General features: G+C 43.4%; 1 protein-coding gene across 1 annotated transcript in view; it reads right to left on the minus strand.

Moving 5' to 3' along the window:
- Positions 1-2723: 2723 nt before the first annotated feature.
- The window catches only part of b4galt5 (UDP-Gal:betaGlcNAc beta 1,4- galactosyltransferase, polypeptide 5), a 79906-nt gene continuing 57303 nt past the window's right edge, over positions 2724-25326 (minus strand). The window contains 9 exon segments of the mRNA XM_083768739.1: positions 2724-3872; positions 5142-5243; positions 8011-8133; positions 8663-8850; positions 11312-11364; positions 11367-11427; positions 16001-16128; positions 19140-19253; positions 22632-22751. Of these exon segments, the coding sequence (XP_083624865.1) occupies positions 3725-3872; positions 5142-5243; positions 8011-8133; positions 8663-8850; positions 11312-11364; positions 11367-11427; positions 16001-16128; positions 19140-19253; positions 22632-22751 (1037 nt within the window). The 3' untranslated portion in view covers positions 2724-3724.

Here is a 25326-nt window from a genome sequence, read left to right on the forward strand (position 1 = left end):
TTTTGTGGTTGAAATAAAAAGGCTTATTGTTAAAACGTTACAGCTCTATATTCCGATCGTAATCATCGCTTTATAGTAGTTTGTTCAGTAACAGGGTTCTCCGCATATTTCTAGGTTGGTAGTAAACAGAACATAATGGGACATTTTCAGGTCAGGACACCAATTTGATCAAATCAGGAGAGAACTCATACAGGATAAACAAGCTAAATTGGAAGTGATGATAAGAATAGCAGAAATGAAAATGGCAGAAATGGAATTGGAACACTAGTAGGTAACCTCCTAATTGGATGAAATCGTTATCCCCGCCTGAAAAAGTTATCGGGGAAATCCCCCGTTACTGAATAAAAGTCTATAACAATGATTGCGATCAGAATATAGAGCTATTTATTTATCTATCTACTTCTAACAAATGTTATCACTTACCCCCTTTGTCAGACACAGATAGTACAATGTTGGGATTGGTTCTCGTTAGCACAAAGCGATATATTCTCCCTCTAGAGTAGTTCCGGAGGGTTAAGCACCATATTGATTATCAATTCATATAACGGGAGATGCATAGCGAAAGATGTTGTGTCCTTCTCTTCCAGTGGTTGTCAAACAAAATGGGTTCGTCGACCGCGTCTATTCAGTGGTTTTTAATACACGCCAGGCTATGGATGGGTGCCATTTCATTCGATGGGAGCATCCATTCACCACGTTGTGAATGTTGGAGCGAAAGAGGGAGTCGCCGTGCAACGGAATGACGTGGAACGATCGTTCCAAGCCATTCCACACACACACACACACACACACACACACACGCACGGCAAAAAAACCTCTACAATCTCCAAACAAATAGAAACTACAAATTTCAGTGCATCTGATCTAACACAGTCAAAACAAAAGAAATCACAGAAAATATTCCATAAAAGATCAAATAAATAAAATGTGGAGGAACCAGCCTCGCTCATGTATTCTTATTTCAGCATGGGAACACAACATAAACAGTTAGTTTATATAAACTGCCACATCTCACCCCCTTAAAGAACCATCTCTAAAACAAAAATGCATACAAGGCGATTTGTGTGAAATGAATCAGGTCCTCCAGCTATACGACTAGGGCTCAGAGATGTTAATGCTAGAGGGTTTTGTGTAAATCTTTACAAGAACTGCGTATTTTTTAATGGGATTGTGACTTAGGCTTACCGCTCGGTTTGATAAACACTGGTATCCCTCCAGATACTGTTCAGTGCATGTTTGGATGAGCATCCATGAGGCGTTGGCACACCAACTCCCATTAGATACAATTGACCACATTCACGCAAGATGTTAGACACCCCTTCAGTGGCTCTCAAACGTATGTCAAGGACCCCAAAATTGATACATATTTGGCCACGGACCCCCACGAGAGAAGTTCTATTTTAAAATGTCTAAATTGAGCTTGTATATCTGCTATTTCTGAATAGCCAACGTATAAATGGATAATGTGGTTAAAATGATTGTGTTTGAGAACCAATACGCCTATAGAACTGGAAAAAGGTGGCCTAATGGATATCAAACTCTGAACATTTGAAATGTGAGAATCACTGCGCTAAAATAGTTTTCTCCAAGGATGGCTGTGGAAGAGGAGTGCTTGCACGAGCCACTAGGCGAGCCAGTGTCCCATGGCCAGCAGCTAGCCAAAATAAGCACTCCGCTAATCACAGGCCAAGTGTTCCTCAACCACCCTGGGACAAAACAAAAATGACACCGCAATAAGGCAGTATAGGGCCACAGTCATTCACCCACATTAGCCAGCAAGCATGACTAAGCCTTGGCTAAGTTTGTGGCCTCTTCGGGCGTCACCAAGACTTTTCTAGTTTTGCCTTCCAAATAATCTTTTGTGACGGGGACGGCTAACACACGAGAGGCAAACCTAGGTCACACGGAAGGAAGTGAGACCATGTCACAGCATCCCACAACTATCGCTCAACAGCATGACGCCTTAAAAAAAGCCCAATTCAGCACAAATTAGGTTCGACGTCAAGTATTCTCTACCTCAGACACTCTGAGGTGAAAAATCCTGATGAGTGGTCAAAGATGTGGGAACCAATGAAAATCACATCGTAGCTTTTTTTTGTGGTGGTTATTGTTGTTGCCGTCTTCTCACTCTCTCTTTCTAGCCTTTAGGCATACAACATCATAATGAGGTGAGTTCTAGAGGGAATCCATCACAGTTTCTTGGAACTTCTTGAAGGACAATGACAATAAGAACAGGTTACTGTACCTACAAGGCCATTTGCATAGCTCTCCCTCACTTGTTTACACACATTTACACGTGTACACACACACGCACGCACGCACGCACGCACGCACGCAAAAAGCAAACGGAGGCAAAAGACAGACAGAGACGGAGACTCATACACACTTCTGACTGGTCTGGGAGGGCATGTTTGCTTTAGGCAAAGGTGTGTCCATTTGCGAGGTTTGCATACACAGAGCATCCAATCCTCTCCGATCAGGGTCCAATTCAGCACCCGTGCTGCTGTGTGTGTGTGTGTGTGTGTGTGTGTGTGTGTGTGTGCACTGAGCTCTCCTGTGACATAATACAGCTTATTGCTAATATTCATTATGATTGTTGCTCTAGAACTGTACAGCCATTCCCCAAAGCAGCCAAAAACAGCCGATGCAGTTAACGCAACACAAAACGTTCAGAGCCTTCTTTTTTTTTTTTTTTACCACATTAACCCTGATGAAAAAATAGCAGCGCTACAAGCTCAACGACGTTTGCTGATTTGTTTTTGAAATTTATTTTAGCATCCCATATGGGCGATGCCAAAATAACAATCTATCAGTTGTGTAGCAAGATGTGTAGAGCGGCTATTCTTTCTATTCGTCATGTGACGAAGCAAATGGGGGCTTCAGTGGTTAACTAGCATGTGTAGCAACAGTTATATAAAAAAAATGTAGTTGTTGATATTTGGTAAGGATGCTAATATTACTCTTAAATTTAACATAGTATTTTTACATGTATAACATCGAAACACATCACGCGTCTCTAGCGATCTCTCTTTCCTCTCACTCTGTCCGGTATATCTTCAGCAGTTGTAGATTTTGGCATTTTGTACTTTCTGCAGAACCAGCTGCAGAGGATCTACGTAATGTTAAAGTCACTGTGTTCGTGTGTGCATGCAGGTTTTAACTGGGTTACTGCATTGGTGAAAACATCATTAGTGCAAGAGCAAAACTAAAATAAAAGCCTCACAGACCACAACAGCGCGAAAAGTGTCTATGCCTGTGTGTGTGTGTGTGTGTACTGTATATATAGTATGTGTGTTATATAGCCTATTCGTGTCGCTAGGACTGAGAAAAGATTGTGGACTTAATAGTTGACTGAATTAGCAAATGCATGACTGACTGAATGAATGCTAAAGGCCAAACTGGTGCGAAAAGGCATGTGGAGACCAAAGCCCAGATGAGAGGCGGAGCAATGGATCATGGCACAAATGAGTGCAACATTTATCCTTTAAATCTCTACGTTTTTTTTTAAGTTTTTTTTTTACCAAACCTATCTCCTGTGTGTCTATTGGATTTTTTTTGTTTGTTTTTTGCATACAAAGCAAAACAAAAAGTAGCCTACAGATCAAACTGAAAAGTCCAAAGCACTGCTGCTACGACTGGTGAGAGTTATGGCTGACGACGTCCCCCCAGAGGACTTCAATTCCCAGGAGGCCTTGGGGCGGCCTGTTTTGTTGTGCCTTCATGGTCAGTAGTCGGCGATAGGGGCGAGGTTCCTGTTGAGGATCACCGAGACGTTAGTGTAGAGAGGCCTCCTGGACACCAGGGGGGAGTAGTTCAGGTTGTTGAGACCGTCCAGGCTTTGCCTCTCCTTCGAGTGACGTAATAGAGTATACCTGCGGGAGGGAAAATCAGAAATACAAATATGAGACAGACGAAAACTAATTGCAAATATCTGACGGGAAGAACTCATTGCACGGTATTGGAATCAGTGTTATTTAACCACTTGTGTGAATAAAATGATATCTGTATGGTAGAGTATGTTAAAACACTTCTGATGCTAAAGACGTGTCCACACGTCCCGGTTTTGGGGGAAAATGGAAGGTGGGGCTTTTTCAGAGTAAAATCTGCCTCATCTGCTTGACACTCTAGCACCTTTTATTCTGAAAAAGTCCACGGCAAAAAGTGTATATACAATATATTGAGACATTTATATCTTTCTCACCTCCTGAGGTGTTTATACATGTATAACTTGAACCATAAACACATTGTTAGTCCCTCACCAAACCTCTTTGCCCAAAAATAGCTGATCTATAAGCTCACAACGCACATTATGAGGTTGTAGATCGCCTATGTTCGCCTATTACGACAAGTTCAGGGATAGGGATGGGCTAGGGTTCACGTGTTTTAAGTATGTGTAGCACAGCGAACATGATCGGAATGTATCCCCCCATGCATATATCACATGCAAAGTCTTTAAAAGAGCCACAGAAATGCCCTCAAAGGCGCTGCAATCTGACTTTTCATGTGACCAGCTTACATCACATGAATCCATCCAAGCCACATTCCAACTCAATCAGCACCCACCCTGTATCCAGACACACACACACACACACACACACACACACACACACACACACACACACACACACACACACACACACACACACACACACACACACACACACACACACACACACACAGTGTACTGTGCATTACTGTACTTGTGAGAGCCATGTGTCCCTTCAAGTATAGCAGAATTGTGTTGCTGTCTTATTTTCATATTTTAACTTTTTGTGATTTTTCTCATAAATGAATGCCCTACTTGATCATACTGCATTTCAAGCTTGTGGATCTGCTACTTTTGCCATTGTTCATTTGAATCGTGAAAAGTAACAGTTTTGTACATTTTCGATTTTCAAATCTCTCTCTCTCACACACACACACACACACACACACACACACACACACACACACACACACACACACACAAACACAAACACAAACACACACGAGATCTGTAGATAAGGCTGTGCAACATGCTTCCATAGAATATGGAATGCTGGCTTCATATGGAATCCACATGACTGAAATCAGTCGTGGGCCGTGGCGAGTGAGAACTTTAAATCCATGCATACGAACGGTATGTGTGTGTGTAGACTGACCTGCCCAGGAACTGCACCTCCCCACGGTGGTGATGTGGGATGGACATGTAGCGCCCCTGCTCGCCGTGGGGGCGGCTCACTGTGTAGTTGGCCAGTCTCACCCTGCAGAGCAAACACACCATGCCATGTGATACGCCATTAAAACAAACACTCTGTCAACTGCCCTGATGATGATGCCGCGCCATGATAGGTGACTCACCCATACCTACTGTCATGTATTCATAAGAAACATGCAAACACTGTATGAATGTATACATGTATGACTCATGGAATGCATTCACTTGCTCTCTCTGTGAAACAAACAAACAAAAAAAACCTCGCGAGTAGGAGGCCCGTCACAGATAATAGTGGCCAGATAGTTAACTGATTTTGGGCCGGAACCCCTTTTGGTGTTAGCATTATGTTATGCTTTAGCTATTGAAAAATAGCAGATCTACAAGCTCATAGCGCGCCACCAAGTGGCGCGATACGAGCTTGTAGGTCTGCTATTTTTGAAAAATCGAAGAACGACTGACATAGAAACATAGCTTTTTCAGAAAACTGTCAGGATGTAGAAGACATTTTTAGAATGGGTTTAAAATGGGTTAAGATAAACCACAATGGTAACGGGAAAAGTCGGCACCGAGATATTATTAATATGAAGATGAAAATGGGTGCAGTCGTCCTTTAACAAAAGTGGTATTTTAAGCGTTCATTTGATTATCACATTTTTTATTTTTGCCACAATAATTCAAAATATGTGTACTATAGGGACATGTCCTGTCCCTAGTCTACTGTACACAGACAAACGCCAGGAAACGGGGATAGGCCTACAATAATATACAATCAGCAGGGAAAGAAATTAAAAAAACATAGACAGTTATCTATGGAATCAAAAGCCAAAAGCCAATCAGAGAAAGCTGGGAGTGTGCATTCAGAGAACAGCTGCCTGTACACGTGTGTGTGTGTGTGTATATGTGTGTGTGTGTGTGTGTGTGTGTGTGTGTGTGTATGTGTGTGTGCGCGCATGTGCGCATGCACGCGCAGGGGTGTGTGTGTGTGTGTTTTACTATCCTTGTGAGGGCCACATAAGTGTAGTAGAATTTGAGAAATGGACAATTTTCTGGTTGTTTTTAAGGTTACTTTTTTGTTTTAAAGATTGTCTTACGATAAGGAAAAGATTCAGGTTGGGATTAGGATTATACATTTATTTTAGAAGTTAGGTTTACGGGTTTGGGTTATACCTTATTTTATACTTTGTTGCACGCTGGTGTTGTGCATTGTGCGCAAGTTTGTGAGCTTGTAGATCTGCCATTTTTCCATTTCAGGCTTACGGTTAAAAATGGCAAAAATGTAATGTAAAAATGTAATTCATAACATTGGCGTCCTAAAAAGGTCGATGTCCTCACAGGTATAGTAATACAAACGTGTGTGTGTGTGTGTGTGTGTGACAATAATGACATGCAGCATAGATAAGCACAGAAAAAAGAGAAAAGCTTAAATGAAAGGTTGCTCTGTGCCAACACACTCTCCAGGCTCTGTTCTCCTCCTGGCTCTAGAGACAAACCTCATGTCAACAAATTGATCATACTCGCACGATGGCCATCTGCTCTTATGTCAGCACCATGTCAATCTCCCTCCCCTCCCCTCCCTCCCCTCCCCTCCCCTCCCCTCCCCTCCCCTCCCCTCCCCTCCCCTCCCCTCCCCTCCCCGTCACCCCCTCCCACCACTGCCGACATCAACGCTGTGTGAATATTGACAATACTGACAGCCGTACTGACGCTGTTTATCATTTAGACCCGAGGCCAGAGGATTCTAAAAATGTCTTCTATATCAGTTTTCTGGAAAAAACCATGGTGCTATATCAGTGGTGGAAATATCAAGGACCCCCACAATTATATGGATTTGGCTGCTCAAAAGGTATTTTGTTCCAGGGACTCCCAGAAGCAAAGAATATTAATACATTCAAAATATATTATTTTCAAAGACTTCTTTTCAAAAATATCAGATCTGCAGTATAAGCTTTTCGTACTTCATACTCCTATTTTAGAGCTGAATAAAAGTCGGTTCGGCGCTGTAGAGCCTACAATGTGACGTCATTTGAGGTTCAGGGGCGCGGGTACCGTCCTAAAGTCTGCTCTTCTGTGCTACTGAAAATTTCTGACGAGCCGAAATCATTTCGAGTATGAATCGGCCCTTAGAGACCCCACTGAAATCTAAAACGACAAAGATTCTTTCCTGGATTACACAAATGTACAACATAGACTGACAGGTCCTTTATTGTGCGCCACAGATCAAGGGTTTCCATTGAACACAACAAGGCTATATATATACAGTATATATATTATTTTGGGTACCGGTCCACTGGGGAACGATGAAACAATGCAAAATGGTTGTCAGAGTACCCGCCGTATCCGTCTGTCTGCTTCGTGATGCGTTTCAAGCTTGTGAATCTGCTACTTTTGATACTTTTGTGTGAAACTGTATGATTAGGGGTTAGTGAGTAGGACTAGTTCGCGGGGAAGAAAACCCGGAAAGTTAGAATATGGAGATAAGATGTTTATGTCAGACATTAACGATGGTGTATGTCTTGATAAAAAAAAGGGAAGAAAAAAAAATAATAATTGACCATCATATGACGGCATATAGATTAACCCATTTTGGGCATGAACCCCTTTTGGTGTTAGCATTATGTTATGCTTTAGCTATTGAAAAAATAGCAGATCTACAAGCTCATAGCTTGTAGGTCTGCTAAAATCGAAGAACGACTGACATACGGTAGAAACATAGCTTTTTCAGAAAACTGTCAGGATGTATAAGACATTTTTAGAATCTGATCTCAGGTCAGAATGGGTCAACATTAGAGCATAACGTGTTGACTGATCCTCACCTGTTCCACAGGTCGTCGTCCTCTCCTCCCCAGCCCCAGAATGCATTGGGGAATCCATTGATCTTTTTGAACTGCTCCACTGTCAGGCCGCTGACGCCCCCGAAAAACTCGTTGTACGGAAGCCTGGAAGGGAGACACCGCGCAACAGAGTATTAATTCCAGTTGGCGGAATACGTTTTTTTTACACTCTGCAATGCCGCAGAAAGTCACAGTCCAGAATGCATATCAAATTTTTACGTGAAAGTACAAAAGTATTGACGTCAAAATGTTACGTTTATATTCGTACAGTAACAAAACGTAACATGTCTCACCATGCAGAGTATCCCATTTAATAATTTCTTATTTAATTTAATCCATTTTGGGCGGGAACCCCTTTTGGTGTTAGCATTATATGTTATGCTTTAGCTATTGAAAAATAGCAGATCTACAAGCTCATAGCGCGGCACCGAGTGCCGCGCTACGAGCTTGTAGGTCTGCTATTTTTGAAAAATCAAAGAACGACTGACATAGAAAAATAGCTTTTTCAGAAAACTGTCAAGATTTAGAAGACATTCATAGAATCGTTCCCAGGTCAAAATGGGTTCAAAGCGTTTTCCATCATTTTCGAAAAACGTCAGATTTTATCAGCTCAACAAGGGCACTCACTACTCACATGTAGGAGTACTTGTTGAGCTTGACGGCGAAGTGGCGGGGCATGTCCGTGCAGCCGTAGTAGTTCCTGTCGTTCTCCAGCAGGTGGTCGACGTCGTGGAACACCAGGCAGTCCCAGTCCAGGTCCTTCATGGCCTCCTTGTAGCCCACGTTGAACAGCATGGCCCGGTTGAACGGCTCCGTTCCCCTCTGGAGGGGGAGAGAGAGAGAGAGAGACCACAGCATTCAATTCAATGGGCTCTATGTATGCACACCATTTTGGAAAGAACTTGGGTTGGGACCCTTCCCTACTTCCGGGGGCTGGCTCACTGGAAACATTTTGAGCGGGAACCCCTTTGGTGTTAGCATTATGTTATGCTTTAGCTATTGAAAAATAGCAGATCTACAAGCTCATAGCGCGCCACCGAGTGGCGCGCTACGAGCTTGTAGGTCTGCTATTTTTGAAAAATCAAAGAACGACTGACATAGAAACATAGCTTTTTCAGAAAACTGTCAGGATGTAGAAGACATTTTTAGAATCTGATCTCAGGCCTAAATGGGGAAAGTATATACAGTTGGAGGGGGTACAGCATTGTGTAAACAGAGCTATGCCACTTTGCGTCGTTATATACATGTTATACTGTACAGAATATAAAGTTTTGAAAAACAAATAGCAGCAATCTTTTGCAGTCACTTTGGGACAAATGGCAGAATTTTCTTCTCAAGACTATTTGAATAGTATACAAAAAAAAGCCTCAACTCGGGTGTGATAACAACCCGTCGGTTCTAGATTTGGGCTACTGTAGCACATTGGCTCTCAAAGTGTGAGAGATTGCAAAGATATACACGGCAAGTGTTAAGAATTGGCTTTATGCATGGGTCCAATTAACTTGTTTTACTATGTCGTTACTATATCGGAGAGAGCTGTGTCAATTTGAGTGTAAAAATGGGTTTTATGGGTCCAATAAGACCTTACAGTGTGTTTTACACACAGAATCAGCGTCCCCGTGGCCAATGACCTGGTTTCTGCATCGAGGAAGCCGTTTCAGCCATAGTGAGCAAATATCTGATTGGCTCAGTCATAGTGAGGTCATGTGGGCAAACATCTGATCATATGAGAGCTACTCTGTTCCTACCTGCGTGTGCACGTGTGTGTGTGTGTGTGTGTGTGTGTGTGTGTGTGTGTGTGTGTGTGTGTGTGTGTGTGTGTGTGTGTGTGTGTGTTTGATTGACTGAATATTGTATTGACAGATTTGACAATTTAACCCATTTTGGGCGGGAACCCCTTTTGGTGTTAGCATTATGTTGTGCTTTAGCTATTGAAAAATAGCTAATAGCTTGTAGGTCTGCTATTTTTGAAAAATCTAAGAACGACTGACATAGAAACATAGATTTTTCAGAAAACTGTCAGGATGTAGAAGACATTTTTAGAATCTCAAAATGGGTTAAAGGTGAACTACAATACGTGAACTGGAGAAGGAAGGGAAGTCTGCAGTCTGAAGTCTCAGCTCCCAGTAGAACATTGTACTATGAACATTTCAACCCAAACGGGTCTTATCTGATGATAAGACCCGTTTGGGGTTGAAGAGCGAACATATTATGAATGAATGGATAAAGTGTTTAAAATCATTGTGATGCTATGTTGTTAACTACTTGACCCCCTGGAACCCGGCAAAGCCCGGCAAGCTCACTGTGTTTGCAACACTGGGGGAGAATAGTTGGAGAATGTTTCACTAAAGACCAATTAGAAAGAGTATTCACTGTGTGGTTTTACCGTTGAGTGACTGACAAGGTCAGAGGAAGTGGCTCTGGTGGAGGCCCTACACTGCCTACAGTATAGAGCGTCGCAGTCCCCCTCGAGAGACCCGGAAAAGAAATCCCCGTTCATTTTACCTCATAGACGTTTCAGAAAGTATTTATTTAAAGACGTTTCGCCACGGACAAAGCCAACTCTTGTCGTGACAAATCATGACAATAAACACAATGTTTTGGGCCAAACAAAGAATTAGAAAGTAGTCCTTTTTAATTCTTTGTAATTTGTTTGGTCCAAAATATTGTGTTTGTTGTCATGATTTGTCATGACTCGAGTTGGCTTCGTACGACGCTTAAAATGTCTTTAAATAAATACTTTTTGAAATGTCTATGGGGAAAAATGCATTGGGATTCATTTCCTGGGCCTGGCGTCGTCATGAAAGGGGGCAGGACTGCGACGCTCTATCTATATGCATCACTTACTCTGGAGAAGTACAGTCGTCAGACAGGTATACTTATGGGAAATGTTTCAGACACATTGAGAGGTGGGATGTTCTTTGTTCCACCCTGAACACCGTGTGAGTGTGAAAGTGTGTGAGCATGTGACAATATGAATATTTTGTTTGTTTTTTCTCTCCCTCTCTTCCCCCTGCCCCCACCCCCCTCCCTCTCTTCCTCTTCCCTTTTCTCTTATGGAAATAACACAAACAATGGAGCTCGCACAACATTTCACCCACCGTTTTACACCTGAAAACGTGACGATAAAGATCAAATTGTGACTGTGGGCGTGCCCAGTACCTGCTCTATGACATAGAATAAATACAGATCAGATTGTGACTGTGAGCGTGCCCAGTATCTGCTCTATGACATAGCATAAATAAAGATCAGATTGTGACTGTGAGCGTGCACAGTACAGTACCTGCTCTATGACATAGAAGGCGAACTGCAGCCTCTGTCTCTGAAGCACGGTACCAGGTGTCTGAAGAGGATGGGCAGGTGCTCATGGCGGTTCCTGAACGGGACCAGGATCGCCACCTATAGGACACGACATAGCACAAATGAAGACTAATGTTTTGCACACTCGCGCGCACGCACGCACGCACACACACACACACACACACACACACACACACACACACACACACCACACACACACACACACAACACACACACACACACACACACACACACACACACACACACACACACACACACACACACACACACACACACACACACACACACACACACACACACACACACACACACACACACACACACACACACACACACACACACACACACACCCCCAACGCATCGACCACTCCGAACTCCATCTAATGAAGTGTAAAGGGTTAGTGTTTAGAGTGCATTTTGTTCTGCCAGTTATCATCTCTGTAAAGTGGCTGATTCACTGGATAAAAGCTACTGCCTGCTCCGAACCACTTTAAGGCTGATATACATTGCATTACAGACAATATGAACATAATGAAATAAACGGACGATAAATGACAGTCTCCTCCTCGTGCATTTAGAAGGCCCATATCAGTCACCACAGAAGCAGGGACGTGTGTTTTCACAGAGTCTAATGTGCTATACCGTATTTACAGTTTAATGTGCTACCGTATTTACAGTCTAATGTGCTATACCATATTTACAGCGTCGTGATTTTCAGAAAACGCTTAGGATTTACAGCAGTCTAAAATAGCACATATACAGTGTACAAGCTCACAATGCGGCACTTAGATAGATCTGCAATTTTTTAACATTCTTGAAAACCGTTTTCAGTTTGAGAACTACAGATTTAGAAGGCATGAGAACTACAGATTTAGAAGGCATTTGTAGGACGAGCCTCCGGTCTTAATGGGTTAAAGTGAAATACCCCTTTAAGTGAGGGCAAAGTCACAATATTGCAGACAAAAAGCAAGTAATTAATATGACAAAAGCATTGACAAGGGTTCTTTTGTGTGCAGGTTCTTGTGTGTGTGTGTGTGCGCTAACGCGCGTATACTGTATGTACAGTGAACAGTATATAAAGATTGACGTCATGTGTATTGATCACAGCAGGTGAGAGCTGGGGCAGGAAGTGTTCCATTAAAAAGAGCCCGCTGTGCTGTTGAAAACCCTCAGGGGGGGAGGGCTAGCTTTTTAACTAGCATTCTAAGCTTTCTCTTTGAAGTTCAGCAGAAACGCAAACATGTCATGGTGAGAGAGAGAGAGAGAGAGAGAGAGAGAGAGAGAGGGAGAGAGAGGGAGAGAGAGAGAGAGAGAGAGAGAGGGAGAGAGAGGGAGAGAGAGAGAGGAGCGCTGGCACAGAAAAGGGACTTGGAGAAAGAGTGAGTCTGTGAGAGTGTAATTTAGTAGCAGGAGAGAGAACAAAGGGCAGAACAGAGAGAGAGAGAGAGAGAGAGAGAGAGAGAGGAGAGCGAGAGAGAGAGAGAGAGATATTTGGTTGTTGTCACAAACACACTCTTGCTCAGGACGTGGGAATGAGAGAGACGCAGTCGGAGGAGACAGGCAGCAGACGGGGAGGCTGCCGTTAGCGTGGTGAGACATGACAACAGAGAGGATAGCAGCGGTGATTGATAACCCATTTTGGCCTGACGTCGAATTTTATGTATTTTTTTTCCCTGAAAAACCTCATGTTTTCTATTTCAGTGGTTCTCAATATTTCATGTCAAGGACCCCCAAAAATATGTGAAATTTGGGCCGCTGACGCTGACCCCCCCCATCTGCAAATGTGTTGTTTCAGGGACCCCACCTCACAGAAGCAAAGATTTGAGTTAAAAACGTTCACTCTGAAAGAGTATATATTCAAAGCTTTGCACCACATGTTCATGATTTTTCAAAAATAGCAGACCTACAAGCTCGTAGCGCGCCACTCGGTGGCCACTCAGTGGCGCGCTATGAGCTTGTAGATCTGCTATTTTTCAATAGCTAAATTATAACATAATGTTTAAACACCAAAAGGGGTTCCCGCCCCAAAATGGGATAATAATGGAAAGCTCAGTGGAGCTGTGGAGGAGGGCTGCCACCAGTCAACTGTCAGAGCTGCTCCTTCCCACAGAAACCACTAGTGACTCGGCGCCAAAGGAAACAAAACGCTCATTATGGCCAGGAGAATTATCTCCAGAGTCTCACTGTTCAGGTTCCCTCACATACCTAAGACGACGTAGTATCGCCTGTTGTCGGGGCCCGGGCCGGGGCAGAAAGCTCTTATCTCCATCATGTTTTCACTTTCTTTCGTAAATTACCGCCCTACTTGATCACACGAAAGTAGCAGATCCGCAAGCTCGAGAGGTTTCGAGTTTGTCGATATGTGGCTTTTGCCGTTTTTTTTTGGCATTTGAACCCTGAAAAGTATAACAGTGTTGGACATGTGAGGTTTCCACCCCGACAGACAGAATATGAGGCAGTCTGACATACTGTATATGGCATATACAGTATATGCAGTGTTTCCCAACCTGTGGTCCTGGCAGGCTGGCACCCCTTGGGCGGGCGCCAAAATGTCATGGTGGAGGCGTGAGGCCTTCTCTGTTTGGAGGTTGTCCGATTTTTTTATATATTTTTATTTTTAAATTGTTTGTCTATCCGTCTGTTCGTCCGCATGTCTGTAAACAGCTAAAGGGGGGTGGCAGCTTGTCACTTCATCACGCGCTGCGAGCTTGTACCTTTATGTGCAAACAATGTGTCTGAGTGTGGTGCATGAGTGTGCACGTGTCTGTGTGTGTGGCGCGGGGACTGGACTTGTATGTTGTGTCGTGTTTTTCCCCATAAATTAACACCCTACTTTATCATTAGCCTACTACTGTACAGCATCACATGAAGGCATCAAAAGTAGCAGATACACAAGCTCGAAACTCAAAAAGTTTTGAAACTTTGCTACTTTTTTATGGGTTTTTTTGAGTGGTGCAATCACTCCAAGGAACATCAATGTCTGTCCGTCCCTAAGGTGGTCCGTCCTCACCCATGTGACTATGAGTACCAGTAGGGGGGAAAATGGCACTGTTTGCCTCTTGATAATTAGAGAGAGAAGAGAGAGTAGAGAGAGAGGGAGGATGGGAGAGGAGAGGAGAGAGAGAGAGAGAGGAAGAGAGAGAGAGAGAGAGAAGAGAGAGAGTGAGAGAGAGATGAGAGAGATGAGAGAGAGAGAGAGAGAGCGAGAAGGAGAGCGAGAGAGAGAGAGAGATAGAGAGAGAAGATGAGAGAGAGAGAAGAGAGACAGGGGGGAGAGGGGAGTTGCACAGGGTGTGATTTGTATTTGAATCCTGAAAAGTAAACGGTTTTGAAACATATGAGGTTTCCACCCGACAGAGTGTCTCTCTCTCTCTCCTCTCTCTCTGATCGAGAGACATAACAGTTTTTCTAGCCTGCCACAGGTCATAAGGGACGAATTAGTAGAATTCCACAGGCATGTAAAGAATTTGAGTATACAGGAAAGAAAAAAGTGGAGCATATTATATATGCTCTTATTGCTCACCCCCGTACTGTACGATAGAATGGGAGCAGGTTTAGTCGAGACATACAGTGTGTGTGTGACTGTGTGTGTGTGTGTGTGTGTGTGCATGCATGACACACAGGTCTAGAGCAGTGTGTGTGTGTGTGTGTGTGTGCATGCATGACACACAGGTCTAGAGCAGCGGTTCTACAAAGTGGGGTCCAGGGGGGTTGGTGGGAGGGGTCCTCGAGGGGGCTCCAGTAAAATGTGTTAATAAGAGCATCAAATTCAGTTTAAAGGGAAACTATAGGTAACTTTTAACCCCGTGGTACACACGGGTTTAGTCTTGTACCAAAGGTCCCTGGCACAGCATGATGCTCGGATTGGGGGATCCGTGGCATCAGCATGATGCTCGGAATTGGGGGGATCCGTGGGCAAATACGTTTTTTACAATCTACAATAAAATGTACAATCTCGTGAGGCTCAAAAAAGGGGCGCCAAGTGTGTTGACTAAAATTATGACAAATTGTCTGTCGACTACCAATTTGTCACTGCCGAAAACGAAGCAAAAATTAAATAGAAACGAAGCTATTTAATACAAAAAAAACAAAGACATATATTGACAATTTCGTATAGACTAAAATGTTAGGGAGGGACTATTGGAGAAGAGATCCAGTATAGGACTAAAAGACAATTCATTTTATGTTTGGTCACATGCCGAAAATAGCAGTTCTACAAGCACATGCTGCGACACGTTGTGAACCTGTATTTACTGGTTATTTACAGCCTGCTGCAACCATGTGTAAAATCAGCCATTACGTCGCCATCAAGCCAAATCAACTGTAGATTTAGTCGACTAAAATATCATGTTATCACGTTATCCCATTCTGGACGGGAACCCCTTTTGGTGTTCTAACTAAGCATTATGTTATACTTTAGCTATTGAAAAATAGCAGATCTACAAGCTCGTATAGAGCGCCACCGAGTGGCGGTCTACGAGCTTGTAGGTCTGCCATTTTTGAAATATATTCTTTCAGTAGACTTTTTTATTTATTTCGACGTCAGGCCTAAATGGGTTAAAACTAAAACATTTCAGATGACCGAAATAATGACTAAAGCTGAATGAAATGTTTGAGCCAGGTGTGCATGAGTGGCTTTAGAACGTCTCACCTTCCAGCGCGGGGCACAGTCACTGGGCTTCCAGTAGCCACCGGGGGCCAGGCTGGGCTCTGCGTTCAGCAACGACCTCTCCACATCCTCCAGGGCTATCTCACTCATGTTCACCTCCAGCCTCCCCTCTGAAAACACAGTTAGGAATACCATTAAAGACCCCCGGCCCAATTCTACCAATGCCTTCTATAGTTCTCACACTTTCAGGATTCTTTAGTCAAAGTCAAAAATAGCAGATGTACAAGCTCGCACCTCGGCACGAAGTGACGCCCTGTGAGCTTAGCCAATGCGAAAAAAAGTTCTAATAAACGACACAGATGCTTTCCTGGTTTTAAGAACACTTTAACACCTCCTATATTCTGGGGGAAATGTTAGGTTAAATCAGCTGATCTACAAGTTTGCTTGTAGATTCGGTATTTTTTTAGGGAAAGGAGTTTTGGTGTAGATGGTAACGGAAGAGGTCCAAGTACAGGTCCAGTTTACCAACTCTAGACTGTCGCACCAAATTATTATTAACTCCCATACAGTACCGAAGTACCTGACATCACTCGCCCATCCCCTGGTTTGCGGAAGTAATTTCTCTATGGAGAAAAACATTGGGTCCTCTTAAAATCGTATCATAAGCATTGTGGTCCAGAAATAAACAAACTCTCTCTGCGATATTGTCGGGGAGATGTCTCAGTGTCGTTTATGATAGTCAGTCACTCATATTTGATACAGTCTAGCAAAACTTTTACTAATTCAGCAGCAGTAACATTACCGTCTTCTCATGAGTCAAACCGCCGGGATCATTTGTTTATTTTTGGAACACAGTTCTTATTTGATTTATGGAAATTCAAGAAAAAAAACCCTCCAAAACATCAGACTTCGGCGTCAACATTGTTTCCAAAATAAGTTAAAAAAAAATGCTGATCCATAAGCTCCCAATGTGACATTTTCCATTCGTCATAGTATTACGACATGGCTTACGTGGTTAAAATGTCTGTGTGTGTGCATGCATGCATGCGTGCGGGTGCGTGTGTGCATGCACACCTTCAACCTCGCCCCTGAAAGAGATTCATAAGAGCAAGTGAGATAGATAAGAAACGGAGAAGGCTGAGGGAATAAAAAGAGAGAAATGGTAATGACCTGGTATGAAAGGGGAAGACGATGAGAATGAACAAATCACTATGTATTATATACACCGGTGTGTAGAGAGAGAGAGAGAGGGAGAGAGGGAGAGAGGGAGAGAGAGAGAGAGAGAGAGAGAGAGGGAGAGAGAGAGAAAGAGAGAGAGAGGGAGAGAGAGAGGGAGAGAGAGAGAGCGCCATAGGACCGCTTTCTTGTCAAGACCAATAACACTTGAGCAATCAGGGCATCCATACTGTGTAAATGGCCGGGTGGGTTAGGCTATCTGCGGCATTACTACACATTTTGTATGCATCATCAATCAACGCTGAAAGCGTGGCCTCACCGCCCGTTTAAACCACTCATAACTTAATGAATAGGCACAGAAAGCACTATGACAACTGACTTAATGGACACATCTTAAAGTCCCATGAAACATGAAGAATATTTGTATGATTTGTACGATTAAAAATGGCCAGCCTGTACTGTATGAAACATGATTATTTTCCTCCCCTCCCTCTTATTAATGAATAGGCAACAGAGGCACTAATGGACACATTGGGATTCTCCATGAAACCTGAATAATCATAATGATTTTTATGATTACAAATGGCCAGCCAGTACTGCATGAAACACGATACAATCACCCCTTAACATAACAATATTCTACAGGAAATTATTCTAATGCATGAATTTTGACTGTCTCAAAGAGTATACGGTCATGTGTCCTTTTAAAGCTCAAACCACACCAGTTGCAACTCCTTGTAAACAAAACGGTTTTAAGGTAAACCACACAAATGCAACTACTTGCAACTGCCATTGGGGATAATGGTTGCAAGTAGTTGCATGTTGCAAGGAGTTGCATGTTGCAAAGAGTTGCATGTTGTAAGGGGTTGCATGTTGCAAAGAGTTGCATGTTGTAAGGAGTTGCATGTTTGCAAAGAGTTGCATGTTGTAGGAGTTGCATGTTGCAAAGAGTTGCATGTTGTAAGGAGTTGCATGTTGCAAGGGGTTGCATGTTGTAAGGAGTTGCATGTTGCAAAGAGTTTCATGTTGCAAAGAGTTTCATGTTGCAAAGAGTTTCATGTTGTAAGGAGTTGCATGTTGTAAGGGGTTGCATGTTGCAAAGAGTTGCATGTTGTAAGGAGTTGCATGTTGCAAAGAGTTTCATGTTGCAAAGAGTTGCATGTTGCAAAGAGTTGCATGTTGTAAGGAGTTGCATGTTGCAAAGAGTTGCATGTTGTAAGGATTTGCATGTTGTAAGGAGTTGCATGTTGTAAGGAGTTGCATGTTGTAAGGATTTGCATGTTGTAAGGAGTTGCATGTTGTAAGGAGTTGCATGTTGTAAGGATTTGCATGTTGTAAGGAGTTGCATGTTGTAAGGAGTTGCATGTTGTAAGGAGTTGCATGTTGTAAGGAGTTGCATGTTGTAAGGATTTGCATGTTGTAAGGAGTTGCATGTTGCAAAGAGTTGCATGTTGTAAGGAGTTGCATGTTGCAAGGAGTTGCATGTTGTAAGGATTTGCATGTTGTAAGGAGTTGCATGCTGCAAAGAGTTGCATGTTGCAAAGAGTTGCATGACGAATCATTGATGTGGTTTGGGCTTAGCATGAAATTCAGTATGCAGAGGTTGTGCCGACAGAGTAGAATCCAGAGTGTTAATATAACTCTTGGAGTGTAAGACGGACCCTTACGGGTCCCTCTGTGTGCACTCTTGAAGATAGACAGACTCTTTATTAATCCTGAGGGGAGATTCTGTTGTCATAGCAGCGCCACAGTGAAGGATGAATCAAAGAAACAGGATACAGGAAGAAAGAGGAGAAGCCGACAGAGAAGCAGCGATGCTAGTAAAAGGTTAACAATATAATATAAAAGTCAGTATAAAGAACGTCATAAACATGACTTAACCCATTTTGGGTGGGAACCCTCTTTTGGTGTTAGCATTATGTTATGCTTTAGCTATTGAAAAATAGCAGATCTACAAGCTTGCCACTCGGTGGCGCGCTATGAGCTTGCGTGTGTGTGTACTCACTCATGGAGGGCAGTCTCTCTGGGCAGACCTGCGTGGGGAGATAGGTGAAGCCTTCTGGGAGGTAGGTCGGGGGAGGACCATCGCTGGCGCTCACGTTGAAGTCGTAGGTGTAATCTGTGAAGACAGCAGTGTATAGATCGTCATGTCCTCTCTCTGGCTGCATAGTGTTCCATAGACACAGCAGACATCCCACCTCTCCCCGGTTCGCTCTGAGAGTCTCCGGGATATTGGTGTCGACTCCCCAACACCCACGAGAGGTCATGAACCTCAGCCTCCAGCTAGGCTGGAGGCTGTATAGGCTATATCCAAAGAGCTCCAACTGCCTCATAGACTGATCCATGGAGCAGTGCCCGTGCCCTGTAGGCCAGCTGTAGCTAATCAAGGCTGAGGTGTGTACAGCTGTGCTTATGGATGGTACAGCTCAGTTATGGCTGGCTGCGCCCAACCATAACTATGTGTGTCTATAGCACATATTGTGCTAGCGTATAGACATACAGTATAATGCAGTGTTAATCAACATTGTCTGGATCAGGGGTCCACTTGAACATTTTGAAAGTTTTTGTGGCCCACCAATCTGACCACTTAACATGGCAGCCCTTTTAAGTACATTTTGATGCCAATACTGTTGTACTTTTACTCAAATTTTACTCCAGTATCTCTACATTTCTCTATTGGTAATTTGGTATTGGTACTTTTACTCAAGTAAACCATGCAAGTACTTTTTTCCTCCACCGCAGCTTCCTACTATTGTCTGGTCAGCTTTTCAAACCTCCCCTGAATCTATTTTTCGAGGTTTGGATGTCAGTGTTGACATAACCGCTGCAGTTACAGTATGCGTTCTATTATTGTACACAATACACATACTGTACTGCCTTCCATCCCTTTGCTTTGACCTGCTCACATTGACCGCTGCCTCAGCTACTGTATGTCTCTCTGAATTATGAGTATTACTCATGCAACCGTTAAGAGCACGCACACACGGCAACTAGTCCCAGGCCAGCTCTAAAAGCCGGACTCTTTTTCCTATACCTACCATGTATGATCATTCCGGTTGGCTTGGCTTACTAGGCTCAGGCCATTGCACACACCTCACTTATAGGATTTCCCAAGGTGGTGATTATTGTTTTTGAAGCCATTATAATTGCAGCGAAGGTAAAGGCACGCGAGGTAAACATCCCTTGAGGTGAGACATGGAATCACCTGTGTGCGTGTGCATGCGTGCGTGCGTGTGTGTGTGCGTGTGTGTGTGCGTGTGCGTGCATGCGTATAAGTTTTAGCTCCAAAAATGATCAAAATGGAGAAACAGCTTTCCTAGTCAGGGCTTTTGTCCCCGAGTGAGTTCCAAAATAAATGACGTACCACCCCACAAGATTTGTTTTCCTGGTTTACCAAAGCTTATTTTAGAGCTACGGTTATAATGAGGTTAGGACCGCATTCTGGTTAGGTTTAGGATTAGGTTTAGGGTTGGGGTTAGGATTGGACAATGTAGAGACTAGGTTTAGGGTTATGGGGGTTGGGGTTTAGGGTTAGATTTAGGGCAGTGATACTGACAGCCCATGGGCTAAATCTGGCCCCTAGAGAACTTTCAGTAACACTTTACTTAAAGGTTGGGTCTATAATGCATTAGAATTGCATTTATCATGCATTATAACACTCATTATGAATGTTTATAATTGGATGATGGTTGGTTTTACAGTAACATAGGGATGGCCATACTGAATTATTTTCCATAACCATTAACCCCAAACTTGTTCATGGTTAATTAACCATAAGACAATAAGAATATAATGTAGGCTACTATTTAGAATGGAGGAATGTCTGTGACTCACTCTGTGACCCTAATTAACAGCCACGCACCAGGACAGCATTTGCAGCCATGCATGCAACACATTATTATACGGTTGCCGTTGGGGCAGAAACGTCTTATCTCCATATAGTCTAACCTTTTCACTTTTTCCGTAAATTAACATCCCTACTTGGTCAAACTACAGCATGAAAAGCAGCAGATCTGCAAGCACGAAACCGTGACACGTTTTGAGCTTGTATACTTTTGAAAATTGAATCCTGAACAGTAACAGTTTTGGACATATGAGGGTTCCCCTCGACAGAGACAATAACCAACTGCGGGGTGAATGTAAATGTAATACTTAATTATGGAGACCATTTCCAGCCACTCTTGCTGGTATAGGAAAAATGTATTTCCTAATCGACTACTGTAAATGTGCTTGTCCGTGGGTACGCAATTGCTTCGGTCATCACACTGCAATGCAATTTTTTTTTTAGATCGTTATTTTCATGGCAAAACTAATTTATTAAATTTTATTCTGTGAATTGACATTCACTTGACATTGACTAAGGTCACATTCATACCAGAGAGCTTTGCTGCGATTAAAATGAATCCTGCTGCGCATTGTCAGAAAGTGCGCTTCGTTTGGCAGGTGTGAAGGCTCATTCGAATCCTAATGCGCAGCAAATAACCGCATTTTACTCCGCCCAAAAACGTGGGTTTCGCTTCGCTTCGAATCACACTTGACTACGATTCGGTGCAGGTGTGAATGCAATCCGCAGTAAATAAAGGAAATGAAGCAAACATAATGTGGCGGGTGAGGAGCTGAACACAGTTGGAGACGGAGAAGGCATATCTTACGCAGCGCAAAGATGTCCCGTTACTGTGGATAGACGTGGTCGAATAAGGAGACTGAAGCCCTGATCGAAATGAGGACGTGTACATTAATCAATTGCTTAAGAACACACATAAAAACACTGCAGTGTATTATAGCCTACATCATATTCTGTCTGTCTGTCTGTCTGTGCGTGCCGTAAACATGGAGTGCTGTCACTGTGTGGGACTGGGGAGTTATATCAGTGCGTTCATGCAGCGCTGTGCTGCATGCCCAAAAGAACAGTGTGTGGCGGCTGCGTGCGTAGAGAGAGAGGGGGGGGGGGGGGGGTCCCAGACGGCACGACACATGCACGTTATGAGTGTAATTTTATCACCATAGATTTCACTGTGTAGGCTATAGTTTATGAATGGAACACATTGATAAAGGTCCCCCCTGCTGCGTTTCCAATTGCTGCGAATGACAGTGTGAAGGCAAACCCCAGCCAATTAAATATGCAAGAATCCCAATTCCCCGCCCATACGGATCTGAGTCTACCGAAGTATTAGGTGAGAATCTGACCTAAATTCCCCATGGCCCATGGCCCCATGTTCATTTGTACCCAGCTGGGGTGTTCATTTGTACCCAGCTGCATAGGATTCCCTATAATCCTACCGAGTGGCGCGCTACGAGCTTGTAGGTCTGCTATTTTTGACAAATCAAAGAACGACTGACATGGAAACATAGCTTTTTCAGAAAACTGTCAGGATTTAGAAGACGATTTTAGAATCTGATCTCAGGTTAAACTGTGTGTGTGTGTGTGTGTGTGTGTGTGTGTGTGTGTGTGTGTGTGTGTGTGTGTGTGTGTGTGTGTGTGTGTGCATGCGCTCACCTGTGCCATTGATGTTGTACGCTCCTCTCACTACCTGCTCCAGAACCTGGGCTCCAATGCTCCTCACATTCTCCTTCATCTGGATGCCTTTGGCCTGGACCATGAACACATACTCATTCACTGTGGTTGGAGAGAGAGAGAGAGAGACAGAGAGTGTGTGTTAGCTTTGACATTGTAAAATAAACCACACACACACACACACGCGCGCGCACGCACGCGCGCACGCACGCACGCACACAGTTCAGTCATACTGTGAAGGTCAGTCCGTTTGGACTCCTGCCAACCAGACTTCCATTGAACCGAACGGAGCAGAGACATGCCAAGTTAAACCACTTAAAATCTGATTTATGCATCGCCATACGATGTTCTGCAAAATTGACCGATACAAGGTCACGGATAGGACAGGTTGTGAGCTTGTAGATCTGCGATTTTCGTCACACCATTAATATGGTTAAGTCTTATTTTATACTTTGAATTATGAACAATACAAAAGCTGCACACAGAAACAGTACAAAAATAACATAATAGGCAGAATGTTTGTTTGTTTTGGACACTTTTGCCAGATTGTGTTGAATGTTGTTCATACACAATTGCATCATGCCACTAGTTCCGATTCAACCAAATGTTTAGCAACCTCCCCTGCGTATTACACATTATTTTGTACGTGACAGGGAAAAAAAGGATCAAAAGGAAAGTGAAAGCTAGTGAACTTCCTGTTTCCATTGTGAGCAGCACCACTTGTACCTGAGCTGCTACAAATTGACTATGTGTTCCTTTGTAATCACAGAAGGATTGCAGCACTGTGCACATCAAAGGCCTTTCCTGACAAAACAACGGAGTCTAATAGCAGCGTGGCTCTCTCTCTCCCAGTCCAATCATGAGCTATCGATATAGTAAGTTACTGCAAGTACAGTGTTTGAATGAAGCCAGACCAATCGCAATGTGGTCTTAAGTGGCGAAGAAGTAAGTAAGAAGAAAGTGTTCCCGAGCCAAATGTGGCCAGAAGGGCAAGAGCATACTGTAGCTGGTGTTTCTGTAGTGTGAGGCAGCTTGATGTACAAGTACACCCCCTGGACATGACACTTGTATGTTACATGATGTACAAGAAGTACACCCCCTGGACATGACACTTGTATGTTACATGATGTACAGTACAAGTACACCCCCTGGACATGACACCAGTATGTCACAGGGACTAAGGGCCAATTCATACTCCTATTTTACCACTGTTTCGGCGCTGTAGTGCCGAAATGATTTCGGCTCGTCAGAAAATAGAGCAGACTTTAGGACGGTACCCCCCCCCCCCCCCCCCCCCCCCTGCTCTAAATTAGTAGTATGAATCGGACCTTAACCCCCAATCCAAACCCTTGATACCGAGTGCCGAGCAGGGAGGCATTGGGTCCCATTTTAGTAGTCTTTGGTATGACCCCGGGCCAGGGATTATTGAACCCTGACCTCCCAGTCTCAGGGTTGACACTCGAACCACAACGCCACCGGTCTGTTCAGTGGTGATCGCAGCGCAATATTCTAGCCTGGCTGCTTGTGAGCATCTCAACTACTGTAGTGTGGTGACATTCTACATGATGTGGCTATATTTAAATAACGATCTTGCCAAATACTTCATATATAGACACGTAATATTTCTCACATGAATACTAGATTACCAATTGTAATCCAGATCATCACACACACACACGCATGCACACGCACACAACACACGATTACCAGTAATCCAGCTTTTGTCACGCATGCATATACTAACTAGATTACCGACCGTAAGCCAACATTCACACTCTTGGTAGTATGAGATAAAGCTTCACTGATGATGCCCAGAGGGACAGATAGGTGTCAGACTGAGCAGCAACAGCAGTGAGAACCACGTACTGTAAGCCTAAGAGTGCAACAACTAGACCGGCGGTTCTCAAAAACTTTTTCTTTTAAGGATCCCATATAACTCTGAGAGTTTACATCATGGAACCAAATGGATACAGAGAGGCCCTTGATATCTGTACGGGTAGGAGGAAGACTGACAATAGGAGAGAGAGATGGAAGTTATTCCGTGTATATTAAAGAACGGGAAGAAGCAGACAGACATGAGAGAGAAAGGAGTTGCAGAGAGAGAGAGAGTGTGTCAGAGAGAGTATTTCCCTTTGTTCTCAGCCACAGTTGTCACATCAGAGAGAAAGCCGGGCTGAGCATTGAAGACACGCTGGCTGGTTAAAAGTCACTTTCATCTGTATTCCACATTTCATGCGGTTGCACATTCAGTGTGCATGTGTCACATTAAAATGCAACGATAGTGGCAAATACTGTACATAAATAAATAAATAAAATAACCCAAAAATAGCAAATAAACTGTATGTGGCAGTGATGACCTTAACCTCCCACCAACAAGCACTTAAAAAACCCCAATCATGTTCACACGGAAACAAGCCTTTGGCTGTTTTTTAACATACTGATGTGCTTTTAAACTGTCAATAAAATATGTAATCAACCAATCAAACAGACAGACATCTAATGCATTGTCTCTGTCGGGTGGAAAGCTCACATGTCCTCATGTCTTGCACGCCTCAGCTGTAATCGGCTGTCACTGAGTCAGCTGATTGTATCAATCAGCCCTAGCTTCCTATTCCTCATTCCTCAAACTGTTCTGTCGCAAAGGACAGTATCTGTAACTTACATCTGGTTGCGTTGG

The sequence above is a fragment of the Protomyctophum parallelum genome, assembly GCF_964188405.1.
Source record: "Protomyctophum parallelum genome assembly, chromosome: 7".
Taxonomy (NCBI): Eukaryota; Metazoa; Chordata; class Actinopteri; order Myctophiformes; family Myctophidae; genus Protomyctophum; species Protomyctophum parallelum.